Consider the following 14,247-nt stretch of genomic DNA (forward strand, 5'->3'; position numbering starts at 1 on the left):
ACATGAACGAGACATTCTATGTACATATTTTTAAAGATTTATTTATTTTTAGAGAGAGGAGAAAGGAGGGTAGAAGGGAGGGTGAGAAACAACGCCCAGCTGCTTCTCACATGCATCCCAGCCGGGGACCGAACCTGCATCTCAGCCATGTGCTCCAGCTGAGACTCAAACTGATGACCCTTCACTCGGCGGGAGGACACCAAACCCACTGAATCACGCGGTCAGGGCAAAATTCTTTATATTTTTAAAAAATCTCCTTTATGTGAGAAGGAGGAGGGGTAGAAGAAGTAATATTTAAAAGATTTGTCCTTAATTGGCCTTGGCATTCAGTATTTGGAAATGGTCTTAATGCAAACAATTCCTACTTTAGAAAACCCTTTCTCAGACCCTTGTTATCCCAGGGAGATTAGTTTATAGCTTCCAGCCCCGGCAGCTGTCAGCCGCAGCAGCCTCCTTGCAGAATGAAATGCACACTGTCCCTCGGTGCTTTCGGCTCATGGGATTCAATTCAAGTCCGGTCGAGTCTCCTCGGCTGGGGTTTCTCGCCCGTGAACAGATACGCAGCTGCATCTCATGTGTCTGCATTCACCGTGGCCCTCTACCCGCCTGCGCCTGCGCAGAGCAGAGCGAGGTCAGCCTGGAAGGTGCGTGCCTCAGAAGACTTCGAAACATCAACTGCTTCATTTGTATGCCAATAGAAAGTGGGGGATGATTATATATTATACGTCTTTGTGTCCGTTCATTTAATCCTCCAAGGCGTCTTTGTCTCCAGGGAGTGTGGCCTTACTGAGAAAGGGTATATGAATGGTACATTTATTCCTGGAGAGGGTGGATTGTTTACATCATGTCTGGCCTTTTGTCTAGTGGGGTAGACAGTCCTGCTACACCAGCAGTCCCTACAAAAGGAGTCTGCGTAGATAAAGAAGTCTACATAGGCACTGTTTTGTGTCTTACTATATACACTTGAGCTTTAGCCAACCGAGAAATAAGTATTTGAACTGTAGTTTCGCTGTGGACGAGAGGGTAGTGGTTAAAGGGGGGGAATTAAAACCAGCACACTGAGTTCTTGGGACGGCATGGGAAGAGAAGGCACTGAGTGAGTTCCAGTGCGTTTTAGCTCCACCCTCCCTCACTGGAAAGGGTTATGATTGATTGTGCCATGCTGGTCAGTCTCCTGTTCTCGGTCGTATGTTAAAGACCAGCCTGTCACCAGAAGGAAGTGTTTGTATTCTGCAGAGTTGAACTCAAGAAGAAAGACTTTAAAGTAGCAAAGGGGACTGAGTGTCTGCAGGCAGGAAGAGGGGCTGTGGTAGAGACTGCCAGGAACAGCAGCACAGGCATCTCATGTCCACGGACTATTCTAGAGCCTCACGTATTAAATTGTCACGTGGTCTAATATGAGGGCATACGATAAGAAGCAGAGGTGGCCTTTTTGTCAATCGGAGAAAAAGGCTGTTGTGTAAAATCTCAGTCTCTTATTTCTGAATGAATGCATACAAACAATGTTTCTTTGCTACGCCACAGCCCTGAAATATCCACAATCGGGTGGTGGCTCGAAGCTGCAAAGGCTAGAACACGAAACTGCTTTGAGACATCATTTGAAGAGTGAGAGGTCAAGGGGGACAAAATCGGCCTGTTTGTTTTTTGGAGGGAGAGGGGAAGAAACATTGATGTCAGAGAGAAACAGACTGGTTGCCTTTTGCTTTGCGGGACACGCCCAGCCCACGAAGCGCCACCAGTCAGCAGAGTCGGCCTATTTTAGTAACCTCTCTTTTCATCTGTGACTTTGGTGTGGGACAAGGGTATAATCTTAGCCATACTTCCCTTGCTGTGACCACGCAGGACCCAGAGCCCTTAAGATGGCCAATTCTCTCAGGGAGCAATTACTGACTTCCTGCGCAGCTTGATAATGGTCTGCTCTGGTTTTCAGCTGAGCTGCGGCCGGACAATGATTCGATAATAAGAGATCCTGATCAAATTAAAGAGCCATTTGCGTCTGGATGATGATGTTGATAAAAGGGTTGATGTGCACACAGCCTGCTTTTCTAAGGTCAAAAAAAAAAAAAAAAAGTGACCACAAACTAGGACAAAAGCAAAATGACCAGAAGCAGCATCGGGTGTGTTTTCTTTCCCTAGTACATCTGGGAAAGGGTCTCACTGGCTCTTTCTGCCTTGCGTGTGCAGGACTTGGAATTGGAGCTGGGCACAGTGCGGGGGTGACTGATGAGGCTCTAACCTGCTCAGCTCTGGGAATGGGAACCACTCAGGAGCCCTCGGTCCTCAGCTCCTGGTCCTTACACACATATGTGCTCACGTTGCCCTTTTTTTTTTTTTTTTTTTGACAACAGCTTTTGCTTAGCTGGGCGGTCATAGTGAATGTTGTTTGTACAGTGGTTCTTCTAGGCTGTGAGTAGGATGGGGTTGCTCTCAATGTGAGTTAAAAATTAGAGTATGGACTAGATCCCACTTGTAGTGTTTAGAGAAGCAGACAAGAAGGGGCATGAAATACCCCCTAGGGTACCGCCTGCTCAGCCCATCTGAAGTCGGGAGCTTTGCAGGCCACCTGGGAGCCTGCGGGCAGGGTTGCCAGAGCCCCGCCCGGCCTGGGACCGCCTGTGCGCAGCTCCCTAGGAGCTCAGGGACCACGTGGAGATTGTGATTGGTCTCCAGACCACACCTAGGTGGTGAGCGCAGCTGCTGCCTGAGAAGCCCTCAGCTCTGCCCAGATCGCTGAAGCGCACACAAGCTACCTTCGGACCCCCGATCGAGAGGAAGCCGGGAGCTGCGCCAGGGCAGGAATCTTGGGAACTTGGCTGAGTGAGTCAAATGGGGAGAGGGAAGCTCGTGGCTGGCACTGGGGGAGTTCCTGGGCAGGGCAGCGATGGAGGTAAAGAGCTGGCTTGTGATGGTTGCCATCCGACTCCATCTGTGGAGGAGCAGTGGGGCTGGAGCAGGTGGACAAGATCTTGATGGGGCAGGAGATAAGCCCAGGATGGAATCGAGACCCAGTCCCAGCTGGCCGGAAGGGCTAGCAAGCCAAGCCACAAAGCAAAGATCCTCAGATTCTGCTATTGACAAGCCTTGGGGCCGGGGGGCTTGCAGTGAGGGCCTGCTGCCTTCCCCCTACCCGAGTGGGTCTCTCCTCCCCTCCAAAGCCACAGACCGCTGGGGCTGCAGCTAGCGATGGGAGAGGAAGGCTTGACTCCAGTAGCCCATTAGCAGCACTCATAGCATTAAAAATGCAGGAGGTGGACGGGAGGAGAGGGCCGGGAGCGAGACTAATGCCGCTGCCGGCGCTGTCCTCCGAGCCCAGATCCAGGGCGGAGCCCAAGAACTTTTGGTTTAAAAGAATTCTATAGTGAAAATGCGAACAGCGTCCAGATGGCTGTTACGGGAAGAATCCGCACTCGGCTCCCCTAGCCTTAGGAAAGTTACTTTTTAGAGGGCCGGCTCAGCAGCCCGCCTGTGTGCGACCGAGGCGGGGCATGCGCGGGAACCGTCCTCTGCCCCGCAGGGCCTCGGGCGCAGGGCGATGCCTGCCTCATCCACCGTCCACGTGCTGCAGCTGCTGCGGGAGCTGCTGGCCTTCGTGCTCCTCAGCTACACGGTGCTCATCGGGGCGCTGCTGCTGGCGGGCTGGACCACCTACTTCCTGGTGCTGAAGTGACAGCGCCGCCGCCCCGGCTCCGCGTCCCTCCCGTCCTCCCCGCGCCCGGGCCCGGCGGGTCTCTCGAGGCCCGGCCCCAACCCCGGGCCCCAGTCCAATCAACACTCACTACAGCTGGCTTCGCTCCGCCCACTCCCCGCCCTCAAGCCCCAGGGCCGCCCCGCCCCGCGCGCAGGTTCTGGCAGTTGGGTATAACAGGCGCGGCCGTTACAGCTGTTTCCCTAAGCTCCGCCCCTACTTCCCCGCCCGCCCAATACCCACTGCTTCCTTGGGCAGGGGCGTGGCCATGGGGCCAGGCCCCCTTGGGCGGAGGCCGCGCCCCGCCCCCCGCTCGCGAAACCACGTCACTTCCGGCGTGTGCGTCTGGCGTCCGTCCGTCGCGGGATGGCGGCTCTGAGGAGTTGGCTGTCGCGGGGCGTGTTGTCTTTCTTCAGGTACCGCTTTGGTGGCGTAGACGGGCCGGGGAGCAGTGGGGGGAGGCGACGCCGAGAGCGCCCGGCGGGACCGCAGCGCCGGCCTTGCTGGCGCGCGCTTCCTTCCCGGCCGAGAGGCCCGCGGCGCCCCGCCCCTTTCAGAGGTCTGAGCGTGTGTCCCGCCTCTGCCCCGGCGGAGGCCTCCCGCCCCCTCGGCCCGAGCCGGGTTCGTTCCGTTATCCCACCCGCCGAAAGCAGGGCCCCCGACCTCCGCTGTCTCCCTGGAGCGGCGCGCCCGCCGCGAGTTCCCGCAGCCCTTGGAAGCCGGGGCAGGCGGCGGGCTGAATGAGTCTTCCCCGACCGCCCCCGCGGGCGCTGAGAGCCCCAGGGCCCGGCGGGGACTCTCCGAGACTCCCTGCCAGAGGGCCGGAGCCCGGCCGCGGCTGCGGGGCGTGCGTGTGGGCCCGAGGCCCCTAACGAGCTTGGAGACCGCCCCGTAAACGTCCACACCTGGCACCTGTTGAGCTCCGGGCTCAGGGGCCCGCGCCCTCGGAGGCCTGTCGCCCGGGAAGCGACCCGCGGGGCCCCACGTTGAGTTCCGAGACCCTGCGACTACGTCGTCGGCGCGGGCGCCTTGTTAAAGGTGACTTCGGTGTCCAGGTGCAGAGCGTGCGTTCCCGCCGCGGGCGGCTGGAGGAGGCGCTGTCTCTCGGACTGGGTGCGGCCATGGCGCACGACGGTGGCCGTCGGAGTCGGTGTGGCGCTGTGTGCGGTTCCCGTCGCCCAGGTAAGCGCGGCCGCCCGCCCCGTGCCCCGTCCTGGTGCCGCTCGTGGGCTTGGCGTCTCCCGCGGGAAGGAGGCACCAGGAGAGGCCCTCCCGGCGTTACCCAGCGCCCCCCGCCCCGGCCCCGCATCCTGTCGGCTGCGCCAGCACCTTCCGAGCTGGACACACCGAGGGCCCCGTCTGGACTGCCTCTTCCGCCAGAACGGGACGTCTCGGTGGTGAAATTGTATAGAGAGGGACGGGAGCGACAGGAAGAGCGCATCGCAGTCTGTAGACAGAACGGACTCTCATTTAACAAGGTTTGCGGAGCGCAACGCGGCCCCTCGCTCTTCGAGCTGCGGCGGGGGGAGAACGGCGAGCGAATCAGCCGAAACGAAGGCCCGGTGGTGCGCGCCGGCGGCCCGGAGGTGCTGCGGGGGTTGCCCTCCTTTAGCCGGGCCTGGGGCTGCCTGATCCAGTAACAGCTAAGGGATCGGAGGGCGCGCCGCGGAGCGCCGGGACCCCCCGGGAGCGGGGAGCGGGCCGGGCAGAAGGAGCTCCAGCGCAGAGCCAGCGGCCGCCGGGAGCCGTCTGAATTCATGGGACGCACCTGGGACTGTCGTGTGTGGTTGGGAGAAAGACAATTACCCGAGAGAGTGCTACATGCTGAGCAGCTCGGTTTAATTTTTGAGGACCCTCCGTACTATTTTCCACGTGGCCCCACTGCCTTCCAGCCCCCGCAGCAGCGCCCCGCGTTCCCCTCGCCCCGCGCGCTCGCCAGCACCTGCTTGTTCGTTGATTAGTACGGCCGCTGGGGGCGGGTAGGTAACTCGCTGGGGTTTGGACGGGCATCTCTGATGATCAGTGATGTTGAGCGTCTTTTTATGCCTGGGCGCCATCTGTGTGTCCTCTTGGGAAAAATGTCTGTTCAGGCCCTCTGACATTTTTAATTATTATTTGTTTTTATTTTTTCAATGTATTGAGAGAAAGAAACATCTGTTGTCCCACTCATTTATGCATTCATTGGATGGTTTTTTGTGTTTTTTTGTTTTTTTAACTTTATATTTAGAGAAGGAGGGGAGAAAGACAGGGAGCGAAACATGGGTGTGCAAGAGATACATCTATCTGTTGTCTCTCACACGCCCCCAACTGCGGCCCTGGCCCACAACCCAGGCCTGTGCCCTGATAGGGAATCGAACTGGTGACCTGTGGGTTTGCAGGCGGGGGCTCAATCCCCTGAGCCGCACCAGCCAGAGCAATTGGATGGTGCTTGTAGACGCCCTGTGACTGGGGACCGACCTGCTACCTTGGCATGTTGGGGCGAAGTGCTAAACACCTGAGCTACCCGGCCTTCTGGTATTTTTAAATTGGAAGTTTTCTTGGTGTTAAGTTGTATGAATTCCTTCCATATTTTGGATATTAACCCCTTACTGGATGCATGACTTGCAAATATCTTCTCCCATTCAGTAGGTTGTCTTGGCGTTTGGTTGATGGCTTCCTTTGCTGTGCGAAAACTTGATATTGTGATATACAGTGGTCTCATTTGTTCATTTTTCTCCTCGTGTTCCCCCTGCCCGAGGAGATCTACCCAAAAAGATCCTGCTAAGGGCGGTGTCGGAGTTGACTGCCTGTGTTTTCTTCCAAGAGTTTAATGGTTTCCGGTCTACAATTAAGTCTTTAATCCACTTTTAGTTCATTTTTTTATATTGTGGAAGAAAGTGATCCATTTTCTTTTCTGTGCATGTATTTGTCCAGTTTGGCCAACACCGTTCACTGGAGAGACTGTCTTTACCGCGTTGTATGTCCTTCACCTCCACTACCATAGATCAGCTGACCGCATAAGCAGGGAGTTATTTCTGGGCTTTGTATTCTATTCCTTCGGGTATTTTTTTTGTTTTCTCTTATGCCACTGCCATATTGTGTGATTATTGTAGCTTTGTAGCGTAGTTTGATGTCAGGGAGAATGATACCTCCCACTTGGTTCTTTCTCAAGATTTATTTGGTTATTTGGGGTGTTTTATGGTTTCATATACATTTAAGAATGCATTCTAATTCTGAGACACCACCATTGATGTTTTAGTAGGGATCGCACTGAATCTGTACGTTACTCTCAGTAGTAAGGACATTTTAACAGTGTTAATCCTTCCAGTCCATGAGCAAGATACATCCTTCCATTGATTAGTGTTTCGTTCCGTTTCTTTTTTCAGCGTCTTATAGTTTTCAGAGCACAGGTCTTTCACCTCTTTGGTTCAATTTATTCCTAGGTATCTTATACTTCTTATGCAAGTGCAAATGGATTTTTTTTCTTAATTTCTCCTTCTGATCATTTGTTACTGGTGTATAGATATGGAATAGACTTCCGTATGTTGATTATCCTGCAACTTGACTGAATTCCTTTGTTCTAATAGTTTTTGGGGGAGTCTCTAGGGTTTTCCATGTGTACTATCATGTCATTTACTGACATAACTTTTTAAAGGTGTGTGTGGACCTAGGAAGACTGAGAGGAGTCCAGGCATGAGACGGTAGTGCGCTTGGCCGAGGTGGGCAGCAGTGGAGGTGGGGAGAATGGGGCCACATGCGGTCAGCTGGGGTTGCTGATGGGTTAGTCGGGAACCTAGATTCCCATGATTTTAAAGGCCTAAGCACCTGAAGGAAAGGAGTTGCCATTTACTGGGATAGAGAGGAATAGGTTTGGGGAGGAAGGAATCAGGAGCTCAGTTTTTGAAATGATGGTCTGAGACCTCTGGGAGGCACCTCAGTGGGGCTATCACATAGACAGTTGATATGAAAGTGGTGCCTGCTTTATCAGGAAGAACTAAATAGGAAACCAGCAAACCCATTTTAGCAGAACATTCCTCATACTTACAGGAGGGGGGACCAACAAAAAAAAAAAACCAGAATTATCTTCTGGAGGGTGGGCTCCTTGTAGGACAGGTTTCCCCCGCTAAGTGAGTGTTCTGGGAACCCGTCTGGATCAGTGTGCCAGCTGGTGGTGGTGTGAGAGGCTGCGTTCGGCTTCAGTGAAATTTTTTTTGAGGACTGAACGCATTTGCCCATTTCATGACGGGTGATTTACGAGCACACCTGCCCACACTGTCCTGAGCGTTCAGCAGTTTTTGACCAAACTTGGCAGGAACCCCATGTCCCACCCTCCCTATTCACCCCATCTCACCCTGAGCTGCTTTTTTTGTTTCCCGGATGAAAAAAGCCCTCAAAGGGTCTTGCCGATGTGGAAGAGGTGAAACAAAAAACCGCAGAAGCACTAAAAGGCATCAAAATCAACAAGTTCAAAAACTGTTGTAGCAGCGGAAACAAGTCTCAATAGGTGTGGTGTGCTGCACCACTGCGGAGTGCTTAGAAGGGGACCGAAGTTTAAACATGTTACAATAAATACACAGTTTTCTTTACGGATTGTATTTATTCACTTCTAGAGAGACAGGAAGGGAGGGAGAGAGGAGGAGAAACACGAATGTGCAAGAGGTGCAATCGGCTGTCTCCTGCTCGCCCGCAACCCAGGCACGTGCCCTAACGGGGAATCGAACTGGCGACCCTCTGGTTCGCAGTCTGGCGCTCAATCCGCTCAGCCACACCAGCCTGGACTAAGTACACATTTTTTAATAAATAAATGCCAGGTTTCTTTGGGTCCCCCCTTGTATCCTTGTATGTGCAGGGCATTGTGAAGACCTAAGTCACCACAATATGTCAAAATGAGCTGCTCATAAGCACAGGTAAGGTCATTTCTTTATACCCCTCAGTGCAGGTACATAATGAATACCTAATTATCTGATTGGATGAAATAGAAATGTAATTCTAGATTCATATATATATCAAAGATATTTCTTGACTACTGTGGCAAGAACAAGACAATAGCTGATAGAGGGATAGGTATCTTTGTTAGTTCAGTACAATAAACGCTCTGCTGAGGAGGTAAAAGGCAGAGTCAGACAGTAGTAATGGCTTTTTTAAACATAATAGCTGAGGTCAGAGCAGAGTTCCCGACCAGGGCTGTACTGTTCATTCTGCTCAGAGTTGTCCTGCCCCCTCTGCCCATTTCCTTTGTTCTGCTCAGCTTAACCCTCTGCTCTGAGGCCTTTTCTGAGCTGTTCTCAGTCATCATGGACGTGATTGCTCCCCTGCGTGGGTCCCTCTGTAGCCCGTGCAGACCCTGCCACCGCTCCCGTACTTGATTGCATTAATTTTTCAAGTTCTCTGTAAGCTCAAGTCTGTTTGAAATCTTCCAGGGCAAAGGATATAGGTTGTTATCTTTATAGCGCAAGCATCCAGCACTTCGGTGATGAATGAATCATAACTATGAAATTTATTGGTTATAATTGTCAGCCTTCTATATAAAGAAATACTTGGCTTTTTGGAGGAGAGACTAAAGAATAAAAGTCGGTAGAGAGCGCACTCTGAACTACTTCTGTTGTCTCAAATAGCCGAGCTAAAGCTTTCAAAGCAGCGCTGATGCCGAGCAGCACAGCGCAGGGACCGCGTGAGCGCTGTCTTCACTTGGCCGGCGTGGCGGCCGCGGCCGCTCGAGCGCTGGGAGCTGAGTGAGAACGTTCGTGCCTTTCAGAAATCGGAGCCTCATTCTCTCAGCAACGACGCGCTGATGAGGAGAGCTGTGTCCCTGGTGACAGACAGCACCTCCACCTTCCTCTCGCAGAGCACGTATGCACTGATCGAAGCCATCACTGAGTACACCAAGGTGAGAGCCCTCTGCTGAGCCTCGGTCACCCGGCCTGTGGTTAGCAGACGGGCGCACAGCCCACGTCCAGTCCCATGCCTGCTTTTGTGGGTTCATAGCGGCAGCAGACTGTAGGGTCCCCAAAGCCTGAAGTATTTACTCACCCTGCTCTAACTGGTTTCTAAAAGAAAAGTCTTCACCATAGTAGCCCAGTTGTCCGAAAGGGGGACCCCGCTGACCCGGTTCCATAGGGGCGGGGTCGGAGGGCCCAGAAGCTGCCTGGCAGCAGCGGCAGCAGCACCAGGGCCCCAGCCTGAGCGCGGTCTGAGAGCCACCAACCCGAGCTGACGAGTGCGTGGTAATCAGTCATGTTCCCTTCTCCCGCCTGTGTTTTACATGTATTTTCCACCGTCTGAGTTCCCCCCGCATTGTGTTTTCTTTCTATGTCTGAATTGTTCACAAGCTTTGAAAAACACCAAAGTCGACAAGTGGAGCCACTGTCCTGGAATAACGCCCCTCCTCCCTACAGTAGTGCGGTGTCGTGAGGCCGCAGGACCGAAGGGCCCGTTTGCCGTAACGGACTTCACCTGCTAGAGGTGTGAGTCTTCCTGGTCCTACCTCGCTTGCCTCCCTTATGCCTCTTAGACTGATTTATTCTCTGTCTGTAGGCTGTTTACACCTTAATTTCTCTGTACCGACAATATACCAGTCTGCTTGGGAAAATGAACTCCCAGGAGGAAGACGAGGTGTGGCAGGTGATCATAGGCGCCCGGGTGGAGGTAAGCAGAAGGTGAGGCCTCGCTCTGCTCCGGCCCCGGCTCGCTGGGGGGTCTCCCAGGCACGCTCTCTAAACCGACCCTTTTCAAGGCCGTGCGAGTGCGGGGACCCCTTCCTGTTGCTGAAGCCCTTGGTTTCACTCACAGATGACGTCCAAGCAGCAGGAGTACCTGAGGCTGGAGACCACCTGGATGACTGCGGTCGGGCTCTCCGAGATGGCGGCCGAGGCCGCGTACCACACCGGTGGGTCCGGGCGCGCGCTGTGGGGGTGCCCTGGGGCTCTCCTCTCAGCTGCAAGACGAGGGGCGTGGCTTAGGTGGGCGCAGGCCCCCTGCTCTGACTTGGCGAGAAACGGCCCCGTTTCCGGTATTTCAGCCGACCTTTTATCTGCACGGTGGGGCAGAGGACCGTCCCTGCTGACCAGACCGATAGAAGCGAGGTTGTCGGTATTTAGAAAATGAAAAGTAATAAAACGATGAAACTACACCTCCAGTTGGAAGATTTGTGTTCAGATAGTTTTTAAGCATTTTATTTTTTATACTTCAGATATTTTATGAATGACTAATATTTTTCAGGCTTTGTGGGAAGCATTTTATAGGCACTTTTAACTCCTGATGTTCCCTTAAAAGAGGGCCTGTTGTTATTGTTCCCACTTGACAGGTGAAGAAACTGGACAACAGAGGGGCTAAGTAACTCACCCAGGATGCTGTGGACCCAGAAGTGAGCAGCACACGGGTAGATCAGATTCTTGGGCCTTTGCTCCTGGTAGCCTGGGCTTTATGCTCTGCGCCCTGGTGCCTCGGTGTAGAAAACGCAGTTCCTCACTCACCAGGCTGGGTCTGAACATTACTGTCCCCATCCCCTGGGCTTATGTGGAATGGTTTTTTAATTAATTGTATTTTGAGGGAAACTAGTTTAACATCGTACCTGGCTGGTCCCAAAAAAGTAGCGCACAGAAATTATAGCCCAGGACCAGCTCTTACCAAGAAGCTGGTGTGTTGAAACACCAAATCTTAAAAAGGACACAAAAGATTGTTTTAAAGTAAAAACAAAAAAACTCAAGGAATCAGAGATTGTGACAATGGGACAGGAGAAGTGGTGAGAGGAGCATACGGTGGTGGCCCTGGAGGGGGCAGCGGGGACCCGGGCCATGGACTGGGGCTGGCCGGGCAGCCTCCACCACTCAGCGAGGCAGCTGAGAGCCGGCAGAGAGACACAGAAGGCACGCGTAGGCAGTATCTGGAGGAACAGACATTTCCCAGGCTGGCTGAGAGGGCTCATAGGGGTTTATATTTTAGGTAGAAAAAAGCCGTTGATTTGTTGATCCGCCTGTTACGCATCATTGGTTGATTCTTGTATGTGCCCTGACTGGGGATTGAACCTGCAACCATGGGTTAGAACAGAATGATTTCTAAAAGCTTAACCAAATATATATATACTGAAAGGGAAATTTTGCTCTTACTGCCCCCGCCAAGTATTCTTTTCAAAAACAAATAGAACAAGTACAGAAGCTGATTTTGTGCCAGGTCCCAAGGACTTAGCAAATTCCTTCACACCTCTTCCCCACCAAAAATCAAAATAGAAATTTACAATTCCTTAGAACTGTGATGAGAAATGCGGTCTGTAGCGGACCAGGGGGTGTGCAGAGGAAGTAGTTTTAAAGAGAAACTGGCATCTCCAGAGGCACATGTCATAAATACAAAGCGCAGCAGTCAGGAGTGACAGGTGGTGCTTGCTGCACAAGAAGCGCCGTGTTCCTTGTAACCCAGAGCTCAGGAAAAAAGCAAAATAAATCCAGACAGTGAAAGGAAAAAAGTAAAAGGTATTAGAAGATTAAAAAGAAATAGACAATCTGGTTCCTTGAAAAGAATAAAAAGCTAAGGTTCGGCAAGTATGACTTACTAGAGAGCAGAAGTGACATCAGAAAGGGCTTTAATAGTTATGTAGGTTTTTTACAGTATTCGAGACTAGTATGATCTTTATGTGAATCCCAAATTGGCCCAGGAAATAAAGAATCCAAAAAGGACCAATGACCATAGAAGCTGAGATAGTGTTCAAAGTTTCTGTACCCCGAAATGGACGTTAAGCCTAGGTGTTCGGGGGGGGACGGGGGGCGAGTTTTATCAGCTGTTCAGGAAACGTAATTCCTGTATCAGAGGACACGCACCAGGCTCAGAAGATGATGGAAGGCCTCCTGACCGGTGTGACTACGGGGCCCGGCCAGCACCCAGACAAAAACATGACACTTCAGTGCCACAGATACAGATGTAAATTAAAGACGGCCGCGAACCCGCAGAGTGCAGTGACGATTCAGCCCTGGAAAAACTATCAGCACAGTTCACTGCGTGAGGAAAGCTGCCCGGGTAACCCTACGCCGTCTGCGCCAGAGCCTCCAGCGAAGCGCGGTGCCGTTGGTGCCTGGACCCTTAAGTCCAGCGGTGAATAGGATTTCCCTGAACGACAACAGTTCAGTAACCCTCTTAACAGTGAAATACGAGCCGCGTGTCCATCGAGGTCAGGAACAACAGGCGGATGCCTGTGACTGCGCCACCACGCAGCGCCGTCCTGGAGGCTGTGCCGGCGCAGTGCGAGCCGCCCGCGCCCCGCAGACCGTGATGCACACGCCTGCCTGGGCCGTGAAGCACACCAGCAGCAGGCCACGGAGATGATAGAGCTTAAGAAGCAATAAATACACTTGTGATACTGTGTAAAAGGATGGTAACAATTTTTCTAAGCATCCCATGGTGTATGGTCACATTTTAAAAGATAAGGTGCCTTTTAAACTTCCAATAGAGGTTTTATCTGAAGATTGGTTTGGTTAAGGAAAGAACTCTGACAGTTTTATTTTTGATCGCTTAATTTGTCAAAAAGAAATTCATTGTGGAGTTAAAAACTGAAATTTGTTTAGAAAACAAATTCATAAAACGTCTATATTAAGAGCTGTGTAGCTATAAAGCTTGTGGGATTTGCGTTTAATAATTATGATGATAGCTTCTCATAGCTGGAGACAAATGCTAGGATTCTGGCAAAAGTAAAATGCAGACTTGAGTGTGGAATTCGGGTTGTCTGCAGAGGGAAGGCTGGCAGGCAGAACAGGGAACAGGGCTCCGAGAGGGGCTCAGGTGACAGCCGTGCAGGTGTCCACGTGCACCTGCGCCGTGCGCCCGCCCAGCTAATCGCCCCATCTCTCGGCAGGAGCAGACCAGGCTTCCGTAACTGCCAGGAGTCACATTCAGCTGGTGAAGTCGCAGGTGCAGGAGGTGCGCCAGCTGTCCCAGAAAGCAGAAACCAAGCTGGCCGAGGCCCAGACCGAAGAGCTCCGGCAGAAAACCCAGGAGGGGGACGACAGGGCCGAGCCGGAGCAGGAGGCCTACCTGCGCGAGGACTGAGGGCCTGCGCGCTCCGCCTGCGGCCAGCCCGGCGTTCCCTGCAGGGAGGGGCGGCGGCGGGTCCTGCCCGAGGCCTTGGTGGGCTGTGCGTGCCTGACCCCCTGGTCTCAGGCTCGGGCTGGGCCTGGTTCCTAGCGTGGGGCGCTGCGCCCCGTTTACTGTTGCTCCCCACCCAGCACAGCTGCCCTCTGACCTTTTTACCTCCCGGCCAGAGAGGGACGTCCTTTCTTGTCATGTCCACAAGTTCAGTAACTGTTTAACCTCAGTTTCCGATTGTATTCACTTTTTAAAATAGGATTCAGTATTTGCTCCCTCCGTAGGGATGGGAGTTTGGGGTGAGGGGGTATCCTGTTCTGTCTGTAAGATTTCTTGTTTCTCATGCTTTCTCTGACCTGCCCCACTACCCTGTGAGGACGGCTCTGGCCAAGGAACCAAAAGGCCAACACATGCTTCTCGTGTCCTTTCCTTTGCGTTTCTCTCTTGTATCTGAAGGGAAATGATTTTTTTTTTGCATTTAAGAGAAATGTTTGCGTGTGTTTTCTGGGGTCCTC

At 52.7% G+C, this 14,247-nt stretch overlaps 2 protein-coding genes across 2 annotated transcripts; both read left to right on the plus strand.

Annotated features, from left to right (window-relative positions):
- Positions 1 to 2,758: 2,758 nt before the first annotated feature.
- On the plus strand, positions 2,759 to 3,710 carry LOC149996759 (uncharacterized). Its single transcript, XM_090292002.1, has 2 exons — positions 2,759 to 2,817; positions 3,515 to 3,710. The coding sequence occupies exon 2, from the start codon at positions 3,533 to 3,535 to the stop codon at positions 3,665 to 3,667; it is 135 nt and encodes a 44-aa protein (XP_090148128.1). The 5' UTR covers positions 2,759 to 2,817; positions 3,515 to 3,532; the 3' UTR covers positions 3,668 to 3,710.
- A 297-nt stretch (positions 3,711 to 4,007) lies between these two features.
- Positions 4,008 to 14,220, plus strand: DIABLO (diablo IAP-binding mitochondrial protein). The gene is made up of 6 exons (XM_090292001.1): positions 4,008 to 4,101; positions 4,741 to 4,867; positions 9,420 to 9,551; positions 10,199 to 10,309; positions 10,454 to 10,550; positions 13,503 to 14,220. The coding sequence occupies exons 1-6, from the start codon at positions 4,052 to 4,054 to the stop codon at positions 13,694 to 13,696; spliced, it is 711 nt and encodes a 236-aa protein (XP_090148127.1). The 5' UTR covers positions 4,008 to 4,051; the 3' UTR covers positions 13,697 to 14,220.
- Positions 14,221 to 14,247: the final 27 nt, after the last annotated feature.

This window comes from Furipterus horrens, unplaced genomic scaffold (assembly GCF_987537825.1).
Source record: "Furipterus horrens unplaced genomic scaffold, mFurHor1.1.pri manual_scaffold_11, whole genome shotgun sequence".
In the NCBI taxonomy this organism is placed as follows: domain Eukaryota; kingdom Metazoa; phylum Chordata; class Mammalia; order Chiroptera; family Furipteridae; genus Furipterus; species Furipterus horrens.